The following is an 18710-nucleotide window of genomic DNA, read 5'->3' as shown; positions in this document are numbered from 1 at the left end:
TTGTGTCGTCATCAAAAATCATCGATAGAGCGTTGGTTGCCTAATAGGGGAAAGTGGGTGTATTGCGCCCTCCGAACCAATTGCGCCCGCCCACATTCCCACGAATTCAATGGCATGTTAAGTATTTTGTTTTCGAAAACATTATTTTCACCACTGGATAGTTCCTTTTATGGCCCAAGCTCTCCGATGAAGCCAATCAGCAAGGCTCATTACGCCATCAAAGATATTACGGCGTTTTCTTAACTTTTTTGCAGCATTTTGAACCGTTGGCTATAAAAATAGGCGATACATGTGTGATTTTGAGAGTGATATTTGGAAAGAAAAATCTTTTTTTCATTATATTTCACTGAAACAGTAAACATCCTTCAGCATCTTTATCGTAACTTCTACGCTTTTATTAAAAAGTACCTCAATTTTAATTGCGCCCATGGCAATTGCGCCAGGGGGGCGCAAATAGAATAATGGTGTAGCTATTGTATCACGACAGTATGAATGCATCATTAACTGATTGCAATAAAGAAGGAGTTTTATGTCAGACAGGGGAGCAACCCGCCATCGTCAGTCCAAAAATTATTTCTCTCATCGAACTTATAATGTAGCTGCCATTTGGGCTATGAACTTGCGGTGTAATTGACAAAATACGGCATTTTTAACATGGACACAGGCGTGAGAGGTGACAGCTATGATACATAGTAAAAACTGATGTCAAAAAAGTTGTAGAAGCAATAGAAAAATATTAATTTTGAGAGAAACGATTGAAAATATAACCGTCTAGGCGAATACGTTCATATATATCTAGTCGGTTACATCAAACGTTTTCGTTCCACTTCACAAGCATACCGGACACAAGTCAAGTTAATTACCTGCGCAAAAAAAAACGCAATTTATATCTACATTTATTATGTATGGAGCTTGATTCACATAATACATGTTCAAGTAAGCCACAATGGCATAGAATGCCGGAGTGTATGCATTCCGTCTCCTTTGCTTAGCCATGTTAAAGGATAGGGCGCAATTGGATTCTAATTGCGCCATCCCCCTGGCGCAATTTACAGCAGTTGTTGGTAAATGCGCCCTTTTGCATGTTTCTGAAAAGCAGCTGTCAGAAGCAAACGAAACATTCTTAATTGATCGGGAGGCTCTTAAATCGTAGCCAATGAGTTCCTCTTTAACATGGTTACCAGTGCATGCTTACATCCCCAGTGGTTTTCTTACAATTAGCGTTTTTCCTTAAGGTGGCGCAATTCACCCTTCTTCCCCTATATGTTGCAGGTTGCTTAAAGAGGTCACTGATGCCAGGTCAGGTCACAGAGGTCAGGTCACCAAGGGCCACAATAGCCGTTTTCACGACGGTCTATCCGGCGAATGCACCTGATTTGACCAAATCTGCACCTAACCTCTTTTAGGTACAGCAAATATCTTCATTTTATGAATTTATTTGTGTTTTAATCGATGATGCTCTCTGATAATATGACAAAGAAGGCATATAAGCAATTAGTGCAACCCTAGCTGATAGCTGCTAAGAGACACACTGAACCTGATTTGACCAAATCTGCACCTAATCTGTACCAGATGTGCACCAAATGTGTACCAGATGGCCGTCGTGAAAACGCCTAATATGAATCCAACGTTGGATCAATCGTAAGGTCAAATTTCAAAATTGATATTTTTGCATAAAAGAGTATTTACTATCTATTCGATGCAGCTCACCACTGGGAATCCAATGGTTTCCTTCGTTTTACTCTTTGTGGTCTATGACGGCTAAAAACTGAGTTCGGAAATTTTACGCAACCAATTTTGAGCAATTTTTTTCCCATTGTCTTTTAATGGAGAGGCCACAAAATTGACCTGACCTTAGGTCACCGATATCAAAATTCCGAGATATACATACATTTTATAGATAGTGTTGCTCTTATCAATCGCTGAAAGTTTCAAGGCAATCATTCAGTCGGTGTAGCTATGACGAGCATTCTGATTTTTTCTGAGGTGAGGTCACTTGGCGTGACCTGTTAGTGTTGACCTGACCTAAGGTGACCTGGGTCTGAAATTTTCACATGTGTGGAAAAAAATGCACGAACAGGTGTGCCAAAAACGGCCGTTTTTTGAGATATCTGCGAAAAACCGCAGGGGGGGGTGTTCAAACATCCCCCTGGCCCGGCGTGGGTTAATATGGGATGGCACGTTCAATGTGGGCTGACGCGATGCCCGGGCTCCCGGGGGAGGAGGGGAGGGGGCCTCCCCTCCATCCCTGGCCGTCTACCGTGTCAGAGTTGGTGACGTCGGTCGGGCTCTTTTAGTGACGGCAGAGTCCGGCCCAGACGACACATCACACGGGTGGGTCGGCCAGTCAAAGCCGATTTGCGCCCCGCGTCAAAGCGCACCGCCTACAACACGATTAACGGCCAGAAGGCTTATCTAGTATATCACGGACTTCAAAATTACTTAACTTCGCATGACCTACGTTCGTGACAAGTGAATGAATCTCAGCAGATGGTACCAGAATGATCGCTCTACATACATATGATAGCGTTAGGTATGTTGCAATAAAGCTGGTTCGTGTGAAAGCATAGCCTTTCATAACACGAACAGCATTCGCTGAGCCTGACGAGGGGCAGGAATAACTGGTGTTGAGCGGTGGCTTATGCTGAGCCTACCTAAACAATATTCCTCGAACATAGGTATTAGTTACCTACATGGTTTGCTAATAATGCCACCACTTTGCTACTAAATATAAGTCAATTGTTACATTTTATTTTAACTCAATGGGGAAAAGTGAAAACTGCTATCTTAGCGCCGGGAACGACCTCAAGCTATCTCAAGCACACGGAATGGTGATTTCTTGAACTCATTGCAAGGTCCGATGCTTCACTTTTGCATTGTTGACCTATCGTGACGTCATTTATGACGTCACTTGGGTCATAAATGTTTTTCGTCAATGACTCCCGATCAACTTGAGCTAGCGAGTCGGGAAAGTCACCAACAGACCCAGGAAGACCTGCCGAATCGAATAATATGCGACATAACCTCCTTCGACTAGCTTCGTGACCTGGGGTGCGCTGACCTGAACTTGACCAGAGGTCAACACCTTAAGTTGACCTCACCCAAACAAAAAGTATACCATTCGACGCTCCTCAGCCAGGCGAACACAAGGATGCCCAAATCGCGGCTCTGCGACCGTTTTTTTGTGAAAGTTGTTTATGAAAAACTGAACCTGTACCTTGGGTCACTTAACCTGACCTCAGAGGTCACCGGTAAACCAGGGACCTTAAACTCGGGTACCAGTCGCTGCGTCTCGTAACGGGGCACACGCTCATTTTTCTGGGATGCTCTAGTTAGCTCCATCAGGAGCGAAATGGCGAGGGGGTCGTACAACATCGGCCGGCGAGTATGTAGAAAACCAATAGGTCCGGCGAGGGTTAACTGCATGCTAGCCAATACAAACTGCAATTGCATTACAAGCCCGATAAAACATGATTACCTACCGTACAATGCACCTTTCAGGACTCGAGCGTTGGCATCACACTATTCTCATGACCTTGGCTGTTAGTGTTAGCCTTTGTCGTGTAATTGCACGGTGCGTTAGCCCCGTCTCCAGTGCAGCTCGCATGGCCGGCCTTCTCTCGGCTCCATCTGATACGCGGGACGTTATCCGCTCTCGGGGACCGGATTGCTGCCACTCACAGACCGGGGAGCCCTGCTGAGCTATATAAACTGCCGGCGTGCGCAGCGAGGCACAGTTGCCTTCGTGACCAAGGATCAGCACCTCAACCTCAACATGAAGCTGGTGAGCACACTGTGCAATGAGCAGCATAACTATAGCAATTTTATCATCTAGAATAAAAATTCAGCGAGTGAAAGGTGAAATACTGAAGTGATGGATTAGCTATTGAAGAACTTATTTTCCAATATGTTGTCAAATGCTTTAAATTAATTTAAAACTTCTCTTTCTCATTAACTCAAACATTTGCTTCCATGTGCCTGCCCAGTTCCGTCTTCTGAAAGTACGAAATCGTTCAAAAGTATGATTTTTTTTAGCCGCAAGAGACAATTCCTCACATTATTTAACGGTCAGTACATATCTTTTTCTTTTTTCATTGGCCTTAAGTTTAAATTTAAATATTGCCTGAATCGTCGTCGCAGTTTTCTTCTTTGTTTCACTGAGTAGGTAACTTTCCACCTTTCTACATAGCCGATAGTTCGAGACAATCGGTTAGAAATCAAGGGCAAGTTGGGGCTGCTTTTGAACAACCGGGCTTTGTGCCGTAACGGCTGACCCTATCCCGGTCAGATGAGACCATCAGAGTGGAACAGCCATCCACTATCCAGCTTATGGTTAAAGTAAATTTAACCCGCCCAAACGGTCAACCAGATGGACAATGGACATGCTTTAGTTCGACGTCACCTTTCCAATTACCTTGGCCTGAGATGTAGATGACTAACAGTCCCGAACATGAGGGCGTAATCAATGATATACAGCTGGCCTGGTATTGATGGTAAATAAAATGAATGACTGCCTCGCCCAGAAATAACTTAACTGCTATGCGCCTCAGCCAATGAAATTCGTATAGCAAATATGGAGATGCAGCCCAAGTTGTAAGTGACTCAACAATTTGTAAACTTTTCTTCGCAAGGTCAAGCTAATTGTCGTTTTCTCTTTTCCTCCCTTCCCCAGGCAATCTTTGTGTGCTTGGTGGCGGCGGTGGCCGCTGCACCGCAGGACTATTATCAGCAGCAGCCAGAGATCAGACTGCTGTCGTACCGGTTCAACTCGGACGACAAGGGCAACTACGAGTACGGATACGAACAGGACAACGGACAAAGGGTAAGTAGTCCGCCTTCCATTAAACTTTACGTTATTCAACGCATCCTTCAGGTCATAAATTGAAGCCGACCCTGACTTGTTTTATCCATAAATGTAGTCTTACGATACAACTGCTCAACTGGAGCCTGGACTGGTCGTGGCACCGCTGATGCCGACTCTGTCTGCCCGACCGACAGGTGGAGGAGGTCGGCAAGAGCATCCCCGGCTACGAGCCCGAGACGGGCTCCATCTCCAAGGTGGGCTCGTTCGAGTTCGTCTCGCCGGAGGGCCAGCAGTTCCGCGTGGACTACACGAGCGGCGAGGAGGGCTTCCTGCCGAGCGGCGCCCACCTGCCGGTGGCGCCTGCGCAGCTGCCCGAGTACCAGGCTCACCAGCAGCAGTTCCCGGAGCTGTACTGAGACGCCCGTTACACTGCCGGACCGCTCTGAACGTCTGACCCCATCTACTGCCCCTGTGATAACGGGCGCCGATCTCATGGTGCGCCGCTGTCTAGCTCAATAATACATACATCTGATCATTACTATGTGGCTGTTGTGTCTTCCTCGATCGTAAGGATTGTGAGAAGTTTTTTGTTACGCCAGCTGCTGCCCTAGACCACGGGACGACACCTAATGCGCACCTAAGACGCCTAATGCAACGTTGAATATATATTTTTTTTTTAAATGTGAGGCCTGAAGGTTAAGTAGGCATGGATATAATGTAGGTGTGATCTTTCATATCTGACCTAAAACCCATGAACATACAAACTGAATTAATGTCACCTTAACACTTAACTTACGTCCAGCTCCTATCTACGCCTCAAAGTCCGAAGCATTTCTTTCAAGTCTCTAGAAAGACGGGAGACCAATGGCTTTGCAATCGGCAATCAACAAAATACATGACCGATGCTTAGGTATTTCCCCATTAACCCTGTACGATTTTGTTGAATATGCTCAACATTATATGTTGTATCGAGATGCATTCATGATGGTCTTTTACAATTACAGTAAATGAAACACACGGCGGAGGTGGCAAGGCCAGCATAAGGACGAGAAGAGCATGCCAAGGAAGATGTCATAAACGTTTTACGTAATTTCACGATATTGTGATGAATGGTCATTGGTCACGCATCTTTTGCCTACGACATGTTTCAAGACCATGATTTCAATAATTATGCTGCAATTCCCGCACCACACCGCTTTTCCTAACCCTAATTCCAAGCCACAGGCCAGGGACCCCAACGACTCCCCTCCCCCTCCCCCCCCCCCCCCCCCCGGTAGCAGAGCCGCTGGCCCAAGTGACTATCGTCTTACCGAGTCTGTATCCATCGGCACGCTTCAAAACAGATGTCTTTATTGCTAGCAGCTCGCTTCATGGTAAATAAAAGTCAAACGTTTGCGCATTCGAGTCTCTTCTATTCATTCAGCTGACAGTTGTGACCACATCATCACATCAACATCAAGCGATGTCGGGAAGCTGCGGCATGCAGTCGGTCTGCTACTGCCATCTCGAGGCAAAAGGTGAAGCTACTATAAGTGTAGCATTGCGGCACAGCATAATTTCAGGCGTTCTGCTACTGCCATCTAGCGGCAAAAGGAGAAAGCAAAGAGCATTGCGGCACAGCATAACTGCAGGTGTTCTGACACTGCCATCTAGGAACAGAGAGTGAAGTTAAGGGTCATTGCGGCACAGCATAACTTCAGGCGTTGTGCTACTGCCATCTAGCGGCAAAAGGAGAAAGCAAAGAGCATTGCGGCACAGCATAACTGCAGGCGCTCTAACACTACCATCTAGCGGTGAAAGGAGATAACAAAGAGCATTGCGGCACAGCATAACTGCAGGCGCTCTAGCACTGCCATTTAGGGACGAAGGTAACGATTAAGAACACTACGGCACAGCGTAACTACTGTCGTTCTGAATATGCTATGTAGGGTTGAGAGACGATCATGAAAGCTGCGGAACAGCGTAACTGCAGTCGTTGATACTAGGCGGCTTAACATGATACGGTGGGGATACATGTGTGGTACACGCCTTTTCGAGAAATACAAATACCTTTTTGGTATTTTAGAAATTAAGCAGCAATAATGTCGTTAAAAAAATTTGCGTTTATGAAGCGATAATGAATCAGCATCTAACAAACCACAAAGATACTTTTAATCAGCCGCCTTCCTAGGACAGGTGAAGCCTAGTATCAACTGTTCAGTATTTTCGCTTTCGAAATAATTGGTTGGAATTCGAAATGCATGCTATACCTACACCTTACCAACTAAAACATAAGTTTACTTTTAAAAACATATCTCTCTTTAGATATTTGTTTCATTGCCATGTTTCTTTTTTTTGCGGACCATGACAATTGTGCAGCATGCATTTGTAGAGCCCATGAGTCTCAATTCGCCTACTCGAGGGCAGCGCTTTTCGAGGAGCGCTGTGGCCCGAAGGTTTGGACTTTGAATTGTGAAAAACGCCCGCCCGCCGGAAAACGCAAACACCGCAAAACGCGCAAAACGCACGCCCGAAACGCCAACGCAAACGTCGCAAAAATAAACAAACGCCCGCCCGCCGCAAACCGCAAATAAAAAACGCAAAAACGCCGCAAAACAATAAAACCGCCCGCCAACCGCAAACAAATTTAACACCGCAAACGACGCAAAAAAAAAAAGAAGAAAACCGCCCGCATCGCCCGCCCGCCCACCCGCCCGCCGCCAAAGACAAACACCGCAAAAAACACAAAACGCCCGCCCGCCGCAAAACGTAAACACCGCAAAACGTGTAAAACGCACGCCCGAAAAGTCAACGCAAACGGCAAAAAAATCGCCCGACCGCCGCAAACCACACACAAAAAAACGCCGAAACGCCGAAAAAAAAAATAAAACCGCCCGCACCGCACCGACGCTAACTGCTAACCGAAAACGACTAAAAGTCGCCCGCCAGCCGCCAAACGCAAACACCGCAAATAACCTGCGGTTATTTCAATAGAAAAACACAATTCTAACGAATAGTGTTTGTCTTTTCAAACAACCTGCGGTTATGTGCAATATAGGAATGACGACAAATGCAAACAACATTTGAGCTTGCTATGGTACTGAACGCAAACTTATCAAAAATACCTTTTGAGAAATACCTATTTGTTTTTTATGTCTGTCATCGGTGCAACAACTCAGTAGCAATAGCATGATGTTGTCGTTTATTCATGAAAGCAGACACTTTGATTGCAAACACATGATAGTCGGCGGCGCACCATGAGATCGGCGCCCGTTATCACAGGGGCAGTATATGGGGTCAGACGTTCAGAGCGGTCCGGCAGTGTAACGGGCGTCTCAGTACAGCTCCGGGAACTGCTGCTGGTGGGCCTGGTACTCGGGCAGCTGCGCAGGCGCCACCGGCAGGTGGGCGCCGCTCGGCAGGAAGCCCTCCTCGCCGCTCGTGTAGTCCACGCGGAACTGCTGGCCCTCCGGCGAGACGAACTCGAACGAGCCCACCTTGGAGATGGAGCCCGTCTCCGGCTCGTAGCCGGGGATGCTCTTGCCGACCTCCTCCACCTGTCGGTCGGGCAGACAGAGTCAGTGTCAGCGGCGCCACGACCAGTCCAGCTTAGCAGATATTCCGTAAGACTGTATTAATGGATAAAGCGAGCCGGGGCCAGCTTCAATTTATGACCTGAAGGATGCGTTGAATCACGTCAAATTCAATGGAAGGCGGACTACTTACCCTTTGTCCGTTGTCCTGCTCGTAGCCGTACTCGTAGTTGCCCTTGTCGTCCGAGTTGAACCGGTACGACAGCAGTCTGATCTCTGGCTGCTGCTGATAATAGTCCTGCGGTGCAGCGGCCGCCGCCGCCACTAGGCACACAAAGATTGCCTGCGAAAGCACAGAGGGAGGGGTCTTGAACAACCATGGCTCGAACTAAAATGCAAGCTTTGCTGATGGCTCAACACTAATGGCAAAAGGCTCAATGTGGCTGATAATGGGCAGTGTGATCTACACTTTGTTCAGTTCTAAGGATTATCTACTTTCTACAGGATGTAAGGATCGTAATGCACACATTAGTCGCAATGAATTGAGTCTTGCTACCATAGTTTAATTTATTGCAAGTAAACAAAAGGAATTAGCGCAGATTATGTAGACATGTCCAACTAAAATTGTCATACTGCAGTAAATAACGTTGCTTGCCTGAGGGCTCTTAATCCCTCTTATTTGCTACATCGGCGCATATGACGTCCGTACATATTTCTTTTCACTAATTAATGACAAAGCTTTATTTAACCAGGCATCGGTAAAATCCTTTTTGAAAAGATTGCATTCCCAATCAACATTCCTAGTGCCGAAGTGGATTGCATTCCTACCCGCAATCCCCTTTTTTCACTTGGATTGTGATCAAATCCGCAATCCTTTTTTTGCAATCCTGTTGTATTATTATGTGCACTAGTGGATCTGGGGGAGGGAGGGGGGAGGGGGCATAGGGCCGTGCCTCCATCCCCAAATCACCCATTTCTAGTCCCTAGTCTTGCGAGTAATTCCTATCTAAGGCACAGATATTTTATGGGAAATATGTTTTGCCTCAAACACCCCCACATTTAAACCTCTACCCAACCAGTGTTTTATATATTTAAAACTCGCCCTCAAATACGTAATTTTGCCCTTGCTATGTAGTTCATCAGCGTATATTTTTTTGAGCGTTTAAATTAAAAGCGTTTAAATTATTTCAAGTTTCGATGTAAAGCCCTTGATAAGTACATTAAGCCGATGAAGCCGATCTCATAATTTTCAATCGCAACAAACCATTTCAAAGCACTAATCAACCACAATACGGATTGGATTGCAAAAAATGGAAGTATGATGCAATCCAATCCGCAATCAAATCCTGTTTTTTGGAATAGATTTTAAATCCAGGTGCAATCCACCAAAAAGGAATGCAATCAGGATTTTGCAATCCTGCAATCACAATCCTACCGATGCCTGTATTTACCCCGCCGTCACTGTAAAAATCAAGCATAGAAAAAATTGTATCCTGAAGTCTGTCAAACGTGGACGAATAATAGGCATAGCTAGTTGGTGCGATGCATGGTTTGACGTTGTTTTCCTATGAATGTTCTGCACATCAATTGACCATAAATTTACTAATGTAGTTACAATGCGACAATCCTGCTCGTCTAAGGTATGTATAACAAAAGGACTGACAAAAGATCGACACACACAACTTTCATATGAAAAAAAAACTGCTCGAAATGTTATCATCATTGCTTAACCCTATTAGTGGCAGGGGGGTTGTTTTTATCCACCCCTCAGGTTTTTCGGGAATATCTCCGAAACCGCTGAAGCTACGATGCTGAAATTTTCTGACTTTTCCTAAAACTAAATTGGGCACATTCCCTGAAAATTTCAAGTTCATAACTTTACCAGGGGCGGCTCCAGAGCACTGGGAATTGGGGGGTCCTATTCGTGAAGCGAGTCATTTGGGCGAAGATCACGATGCTGCACCAGTTTTACGAACAGTGAATAAAAGGTATCATGTGATAACATATACAGTTATTGTGCATCCTCTTTTGACACGTTTTTGCTATAATAGGCGGATCCAGGCGTCCAAAAAGGGGGGTTATGTTTTACCTCCCAACATAGGTGCCCTGACACCGCCTATGCATTACCAATACAATTTTAGTCGTTCTCTCATAAGAAAAATTATAACATAACAAGACCATTACCACCCTTTTTAGAAACAGTACCAACAAAAACCTTATTTACTATACTTTTTGTGTACCCCCAATCTCAATGATCTGTATCCGCCTATGATTTTTGAAAATGCATATTTTTAGGATCCATGTGAATTCCTGGTTCATTCTCTATCGATCGGCAAAAGTTGCGTTAAGATTGGTTCAGAAACCTGGCCATGATAAACAGTCTAAAATGTATCTGCAATTTGCCCGTTTTTACCCCCCTCTACCCCCCCCTATTGACATTTTTTAATTTTTATTTTTTAGAAATGTAGATCACGTTGAGCGAAATCGAATGCCGTTTGAATTTTGAAAATCGGCCCGTTAGATCTCGAGATATCAAGGGGGGGTCGTAAACAGCCCCCCCCCCCTGCCACTAATAGGGGGTAGCCAGGAGCCTGCCACTAATAGGGTAATAGAAAGTTGAAAATGCTTTCCATTTTTTCATACTAACCTAATCGTTGGTTTCTTTTGGGAATGTTACATGAAGCCACCGTTGCAGCTTTGAGAGACGACTGCACGGTCACTACGGGCAATCTAACCGAAGCGACCAAATGTCGTCTGCATGCGTTATAGCAATGCTTCACAAATTTTCACCACTTCACACAACGTTTGGGAACGAGTAAACTCCACTCCACTGCGCTAGTGCCGTTCCTGCATAGCTCACCAGCTTCATGTTGAGGTTGAGGTGCTGATCCTTGGTCACGAAGGCAACTGTGCCTGGCTGCGCAGGCCGCCAGTTTATATAGCTCAGCAGGGCTCCCCGGTCTGTGAGTGGCAGCAATCCGGTCCCCGAGAGCGGATAACGTCCCGCGTATCAGATGAAGCCGAGAGAAGGCCGGCCATGCGAGCTGCACTGTAGATGATGCCAACGCACTGTGCAATTACACGACAAAGGCTAACGGCCAAGGTCATGAGCAGTTGCGCTGATTGCCGAACTCAGGATTTGCCTAGCATACATTCATGGTGCTAGAATATTAAGGGAAGTGATTGGAAATTGGAATCCTGCCCATCATCAATTCATTGAAGGTATCTTACTTTTAATATGTGGCTAAAGGAATGCTCCAAAATGTCTTGCCTGGTAAGAAAACATCTGAATTATTTAGCCTAGAAAAAAATGGTCATCCGCTACAACACATACATATCATAGACCATTGTTTTACGAGTATTCAATCTCACCGACCGAGGGGGGACGGTGCTGTCCAAAGATGGCTGTTTTCATGATTGCTTAGAAGGCCCTATGTAGATCGGAATGTTGGTACCCTTTACACTACACATTCAATACGAACTACCGTATGACAACAACCGAATTGTAGGCCAGGTCAGATCCGTAACTTATGGTGGTATAAGCATTAAGCATACCCCGCATGGCCCAAAAATGCCGCAACTTTGTCATGCCCAGGGGAAAGAAGAACCCCTTTACACTATCGGAATTATTCTATATGTAGTATGATATGGTAAGGGCTCAGTAACTTCTCACAATGCGGAACTAAAGCCGCCTCGATATGCCGTTGCCTCTCACCAGCAATGACGTTGGCGCTCACGGCGAATTTCAATGGATTTCGGGTAATAAAACGGGACATGTGCTGAGCTCTGGACACTTGGCAGATGAAAAAGTCACTCAGCGAACATCGAGCGCATTAAAACGTGACAACATTCTTTAGGTTTCTGATGCACCGATGCATGAACTAGCGGCAAACCAGACAAGCTGCGTTGAATCGTACATGACACAGGTGATACAATATGCCAGAAAAAAACGGCAGGTGAAGGGCTGTGTCCTCGACTGCAGGGCACGGATGTTCGCTCATGACTATCCCACGAGTGGGATCACGCCTCCAGACGACCTCGCCAGCCGCCCGCCGCTCGCAAATCGGAGGCATCGCGCGCCACGTCGTCCCGGCACTCTCAAAGCACGCCGCATCTCGCTGAAAGCCGACCGGATCACGTGGTGAGTGGGTGACGGTGACCGTCCGGCCCGAGTCTGTGCGGCACAAATCCCGTTGAACTCAGCGGTGTGGTATCGCAGCCGAGATCAGGGATCTTACGTGTCTCTGCAAGAAATCGTATGTTTTCGCATTCGCGATATCGGAACAAATGTTTTGGAGTTATGTTCGCCGAAAGTAGGTGGAGAAGTGAGATAAAATTTAATGGAATGTCATAACGCGAAATTTTGTGTCAATCAGAATATCCAAGAAGAAAGACACACCTTTAATTATTTTAGCCTAACCGAACGCACAGACAATAGACATATTATATAGGTATTTGCAGTAGCTGCTGATGTGAATTGGTAAGCTATTGACAGACACCGTGGATCCTCACCCGGCAGTAGCCACACTACCCTAAAAAGCCTCTTCCTGAGCTATTGTCCTGTCTTCAATAACGTATATACGCCACGCAGTGCTCATTACTCAGCCTTGATCCGCAGCAAAGTGGAGCCCCGCGCGGTATAAGGTCGCAACCCAGCTGATGATAGGTCCGTCGCTACCTGCATGGAGGAATCCAGGGTAGCTTTCCCTTGAAAAGGCACCAATCGATTGGAAATTGCTCGAGATCCACGTTTTGGGTAGAAAGATTATCCAAAAACAAATAAATCAAGAAATGAGGAAAAGATGCATCATCATTTTGCTATCGATGATGATCTCTATGCGTTATCATGCCTCAAGAATTATGTAAAATTGCCAAGGAAGGTTGATTTTTTTCTGTCGAATTTAATTCGATTTGATTTGATTTTTCGACCGGTGAATAAATTGAATTATGGTTGAAGGAACCAGAACTGTAACAAATGAGTCGCAAAAAAATTAACACGCATCATGATATTCAATAGAAAAGGGATCCTTCATGGTGACCCTCAACACCAGATCAGGCAAATAGGGGCCCACATGACTATTTTTTTCGTTTTTAGTCCGAACCTTTTGATTGGAAGGATTCATAAGGACAGAGCCCCCGCTAAGCGAAGCTTCTTTCGTTGACCGTGCCTTCTACCCTCCGATATCGCAATCCGGTTCTATGACAGAATTCATATGATGTATTCATATGATAATATGACAGAGTCCAGCGTTTAACGTGCGCACATAGCCACGAACAGCCGGTCCCCTCTCTGACTTCGCCTGGCTGCGGCCTGCCACCAACCGCAACCATACCTGTCAGCCCACAAACGTCAAGCGCCCGTCGCGTTTCGAACCCGGACTGTTGTAACAGGGAACGCGTGCTTTCACCACGCGGAGTCCAATGCTCTACCGAGTGAGTTCGGTCTACCGACTATCCGTCGAATGACGAGACTCGAGTTCGGCATTGCATTTCTGTGCTGTTTCACCGACAGACAAGGTCAAGATAGTCCATGACCGCTCCGTCTGGCACCTGTCTGCGGAGAGGTGGCGTGGCCGGTTCTGACTTAGGACACGTCACCGCTGTCGGAGACTGCCACACCGGCCGGCAGGATTACACGGCGGACACAGCCGTATAAATGCACCGGCAGGGCACCAAGCAGCACCAGTCATCACACCTCTCTGGTCTCGACACCTCCCCAGTGGTCTCACAATGAAGTCGGTATGTATGACGGCTGAGCCCAGCAAACGGCTGATCCAAATAAACGGCTGAGCCCAGCAGACGGATAACCCCAATAAACGACTGAGCCCAACAAACGACTGATCCCAGCAAAGAAAGCGCCGAATTTAGTTTCATCAATGACATTTTGTCATTGAACTGACCAAACTCGAATCCAAACTTATGTTATTGTAACTTATTAAAGACATTTTATGGTTTATCACCAATTTGACTCTCATAATCACACTCCTCTGATAATTCATGTTTTACCTGTGCCTATGGCAATAAAATTGTTATAAAAATATGAAGGTTTCTACCATTGAATAACCTTTCTTCTTCCACAGGCAATCTTTGTCTGTTTGGTGGCGGCGGCGGCCGCTGCACCGCAGGACTATTATCAGCAGCAGCCAGAGATCAGACTGCTGTCGTACCGGTTCAACTCGGACGACAAGGGCAACTACGAGTACGGATACGAACAGGACAACGGACAGAAGGTAAGGAGTGTAGCTTCCTCTACATTTTACGCAATTCGGAGTAGCTCTCAGGCAATAAATTGAAGCCGACAGTTGTCTTGGTGTTACCTGATATGCAGTCTTTCGGTAACTGAGACGCTGACGTCGACTCTGTCTGCCCGACCGACAGGTGGAGGAGGTTGGCAAGAGCATCCCGGGCTACGAGCCGGAGACGGGCTCCATCTCCAAGGTGGGCTCGTTCGAGTTCGTCTCGCCGGAGGGCCAGCAGTTCCGCGTGGACTACACGAGCGGCGAGGAGGGCTTCCTGCCGAGCGGCGCCCACCTGCCGGTGGCGCCTGCGCAGCTGCCCGAGTACCAGGCTCACCAGCAGCAGTTCCCGGAGCTGTACTGAGACGCCCGTTACACTGCCGGACCGCTCTGAACGTCTGACCACACACGACCATCTCCAGTGCTTGTGCTCAGCACGGGACGAACTGACACTGAACCTGCCGATTGGAACATGCTCTTTTTTCTTCGCTGTTAATATATTGCAATTTTTACGTGCTTGTTTTATTGGTACAGCCCACCGCTAAAGTAATGTAGGGTTTTACCAATCTCAACGGTTGGCTTTGACTGGCGATTGTTTAATGCGGAGTGATCGAAAAGAAGATGTCAATAGCTTAAGCTGCAGCTGCAAGAGTGACGATACATATAAGCTACATTCAAAGTTTCATTGTAGTCTGGCTAATGGTTCCTAAGCTTCAGAAGCAGAACATACCCATGACTGAAACCACACATTACTTCTGCTGTGGACTGTACCTCTCGGGAGCCCAAAAAAGGACTTCCTCCTTAGCGAGCTATCTGCACGGCGTAGGATGCTAGGCTGAATAAATTTCAAGAAGCATAAAACAGTCGCATGCATGCAATTAAACAACATTTGCTTGCGGCAGCCGGCAACGGCTAGGCTTTCTAAAACACCTTCAGTACTGCTTTAAAGTTCTAGCTCATACTTTACTTATTCGTAGAAGAACTAAATGTAAACTAAATGCTCGCACAGGCATGGATCATGTGCCAGCTCCACGACAGGAGGTTCGGATACCTGCCACCTCATATACATGTAAAGGCATAAAAATCTAAGCAACGTAGCGGGAAGTCGCAAACGAAATATTTCTTTTTCTTAGATCAATCATTTCGGAATTCAGATCAAGTGCTCATCTGAAGTTAAAAAGAACGTCGCACGCTGTCATCAAATGTCGGGCCACACGATGTCCCGAATGGGTTGGACAATATCCCTAATTTAAGCGAAGCCATGGTTCATTCATAAAAAGGAGACTTGCACTAGGAGGGCGCAGAAAGCAGTCGATGTCTGATTAAAGGGACTTCTTAGCTGATGTCAATAGCTTTGATCTCAGGTAAACCATTTAGCCTAAAACATCACAGATGGTCATTTTTTTATTTTATGCGAATTGCTATCCCCTAGCCCTACTGTGTTGTAAATAAATTTGGGTCTAGGCGAATACCGACTTAGAAAGGATTCGGAAACTGCTATAAAAGCCTCCTAACCCTCGCCGGCCGAAGAGGGACTAGGCGGGTGCCGCCCTCCATAGATCCTACCTATCGTTCGCTATTAAAGTGCGTTGGAGATAGAGAACTGAAACTTGGCATAGCTAACTTCCGATTCAAGCCGGATCTTGTGACCGCAACCGCATTTTCAGGTCAGGCCAGGTCACTGAACTATGACGTCATAAGTGAACCCCTACACGGTCCTAAAATGTCACAACTTCGCGATGCTCTCAGTGCCAGAGAAGCCTTCATAGGGATGTGATACCTGCAGTTCTCAGTATCCTTCAGAGGTCTCATAACTCGTACACCTCGGATTTTTCCTAAGGTTTACCTGAGGTCAGGTTGGTTACGTGGCCTTACTATTATTAGTCAATGAGGAAAATATGGAAATTGTTACGTTGGCTCCGAGAATGACCTAAAACTATCTGAAGCACATGGAACCGTGATTTCATGCACCCTTTACAAGTTCTGAAGTTTCATTTTTACATAGTTGAGCTTGCGTAACGTTATTTACGAGGTCACTATAATGAGCTTTCATCAATAACTTCCGATCAAATTGAGCTAGCAAGTCGAGAAAAGCAATAATAGACTCGGGAACACTTGCCAATTAAAATGATAATGCAATATGACCTCTTTTGACCAGCTTCATGACCTGATTGGCTCTGATCTGACCTTGGCCCAAGACCAAAGCCGTAACTTGACCTCACCTAAACAAAAAGTATGTTATTCGAAGCGCATGAGCATGGAGCCACAAGATGGTACCACAAGCGGGGCTCTGTGACCATTTTTGGCGAAGTTATTTACCAAAAACCGAAACCATACCTCGAGGCACTTGACCTTACCTCACAGGTCACCGGTTGACCTGATACCTTAAAGTCGGGTACCAGTCGCTGCGTCTCGCAACGGCGCATGCTCTCGTTTTACCGTGAGTAGTTCAAGTAGTTCAACTTGGGGTAAAACGGCGAGGGGGTCGCATCTACCCACTTCGACCGGGACTATTAAAAAACTAAGATATGATGTAGGTCCGGCGAGGCTTAGATGTAATCCGGTCTTTTTTTTTTGCTTATGTATAAACAATGATGTGAAAAGTCCTATTTCCATTTCTCATAGTTCTGTTTCTACTTACAATTACGTTTGCAGGAAAAACCACAATAATGTTTAATCCAGAATTGGAGGATCAAAAGCATGCGATAGCATGCTTTTGCATCCGGAAATTCCCATTGGTGGGTCGCTGAAAAAAGTTCGGCTGAACCCTATAGCCTTGGCTGAACCAAGGGCTGAACCTGTTTGTCAGTGAGTGAGTGAGTATGTGAGTGAGTTTGTTCAAGCTTTTTTGGACCTGGAGTCAAAATGGGTGGACCGATCGGGACGAAAGTGGGACCGTTTGATTCGTCTCCGGCGAGGTAAACTTTTGGTGCTGGCCTCGGTTCGCTCGGTGCTTCGTGGCACATGCTATTCCGCTTCAAAGTTTCGGTGACACGAATTTTTTTTTTGTCAAGGCTTCAGGTCAACCCGAGGTCACGGGCAAAGCCATACTGGCGGGACACATCGGTAACACCTTGAACCAGTTTCCAGGGGGGTCACCGTCTGCGAGGGGTGCAGGCTGCACGTGCTGGGGTCGGAAAACCGTTTTGACGTGAGGTCCTCTGGCTCAAAGAAATTTTAAGCCATCAACCTCAAAATCGGTTCAATGGTAGTCCCAGGCAAGGCCTCCAAAATAATGCACATTTCATTGGGCTATGGATCCTCCAATTCTGGCCCAAGGCAACGCACGAGCGCTGCCGGCATCTAGGTACAGCTTTAAGTCATATAAACATGTAGTTCAGTTATTTTAGTAACATCATGGCCAGGCGAGACGACGAAAATCGTAATCAACAGCGATTAGATGATTGCATTGATTTGATACTGCTTGCAAGCCTGTGTCTTGTATTGAGCATGTCATAGAGCAAAAATGGTGATGATGATAAATATATCAATGATAACATTTCCCGCGTGCCGGTGGAGGGGGGGGGGAGTATCACGGAAGCTTCCCTTCTCGAATGATTGCAATGTCTGCTGACGGTTGAGCTAGATACGGAAATCAATCGAAGGAACATATTATGATCAGTCCCTTAGGAGTAAATAACAGCATGGTTCTTTGATTCAACAGTTACGTAAGCTAAGCATCCACATTGCCTGGGAGCTGTGGCTTGTTTGCTATACCAGCTTCGTTAGGTCAACGTGCAACGTGAATATGAATTCAATCTGCGCTGGACTCAAGAACGATTCATTTTTTTATTGGATAGATCAAAGACCCACCTCTGTATACAGAGGTCTATGGATAGATTGACGCTTTGTCTGTCATGACTCGAACACAAACTTGATTAATGTCAGGGTACTTACCACGCCATAAGCGCGTTGCGCCTCATGCGTGTTTTTAAGCATTCCTTACAAAGAAAATCCCGTTTCGTTGGAAGAAACTGACCTGCGGTGTCACAAACCTCAGCTCCCGCCGGCTCGCTCTGTTCCCGATGCCGCCGTGTGCGTGTGTCCTCTGCCGGCTGACTGGGGAGGTGAGGGGCAGGGAGGGGAAGTCAGAGGGGAGCAGGCACCGTATCCGGCCGGCTGCGCGGCTCGCGGCGCGCCCCTGCGCCTCGCAGTTGC

The 18710-nt window shown here is 46.3% G+C and overlaps 3 protein-coding genes across 3 annotated transcripts; 2 read left to right on the top strand and 1 right to left on the bottom strand.

Annotated features, from left to right (window-relative positions):
- The first annotated feature begins 2218 nt into the window (after positions 1–2218).
- LOC122372744 (flexible cuticle protein 12-like) lies at positions 2219–5342 on the top strand. The gene is made up of 3 exons (XM_043350278.1): positions 2219–3784; positions 4673–4822; positions 4999–5342. Exons 1-3 carry the CDS (start codon positions 3776–3778, stop codon positions 5218–5220), a joined length of 381 nt encoding a protein of 126 aa, XP_043206213.1. The 5' UTR covers positions 2219–3775; the 3' UTR covers positions 5221–5342.
- A 2626-nt stretch (positions 5343–7968) lies between these two features.
- On the bottom strand, positions 7969–18559 carry LOC122372742 (flexible cuticle protein 12-like). The gene is made up of 4 exons (XM_043350276.1): positions 18532–18559; positions 11177–11277; positions 8510–8659; positions 7969–8340 (listed from the first exon to the last, which is right to left on the bottom strand). The coding sequence occupies exons 2-4, from the start codon at positions 11183–11185 to the stop codon at positions 8119–8121; spliced, it is 381 nt and encodes a 126-aa protein (XP_043206211.1). The 5' UTR covers positions 11186–11277; positions 18532–18559; the 3' UTR covers positions 7969–8118.
- Positions 13789–15028, top strand: LOC122372743 (flexible cuticle protein 12-like). The gene is made up of 3 exons (XM_043350277.1): positions 13789–14055; positions 14397–14546; positions 14695–15028. The coding sequence occupies exons 1-3, from the start codon at positions 14047–14049 to the stop codon at positions 14914–14916; spliced, it is 381 nt and encodes a 126-aa protein (XP_043206212.1). The 5' UTR covers positions 13789–14046; the 3' UTR covers positions 14917–15028.
- Positions 18560–18710: the final 151 nt, after the last annotated feature.

Source organism: Amphibalanus amphitrite, unplaced genomic scaffold, assembly GCF_019059575.1.
Source record: "Amphibalanus amphitrite isolate SeventyFive unplaced genomic scaffold, NRLGWU_Aamphi_draft 001394F_arrow, whole genome shotgun sequence".
Classification (NCBI taxonomy): Eukaryota; Metazoa; Arthropoda; class Thecostraca; order Balanomorpha; family Balanidae; genus Amphibalanus; species Amphibalanus amphitrite.
This window is presented reverse-complemented; position numbering and strand designations above follow the sequence as displayed.

Coding starts and splice junctions, on each gene's coding strand:
- LOC122372744 (XM_043350278.1), top strand. Junction 4,823..4,998: donor AACAGGACAACGGACAAAGG/GTAAGTAGTCCG, acceptor CCCGACCGACAG/GTGGAGGAGGTCGGCAAGAG.
- LOC122372742 (XM_043350276.1), bottom strand. Junction 8,341..8,509: donor AGCAGGACAACGGACAAAGG/GTAAGTAGTCCG, acceptor CCCGACCGACAG/GTGGAGGAGGTCGGCAAGAG.
- LOC122372743 (XM_043350277.1), top strand. Junction 14,547..14,694: donor AACAGGACAACGGACAGAAG/GTAAGGAGTGTA, acceptor CCCGACCGACAG/GTGGAGGAGGTTGGCAAGAG.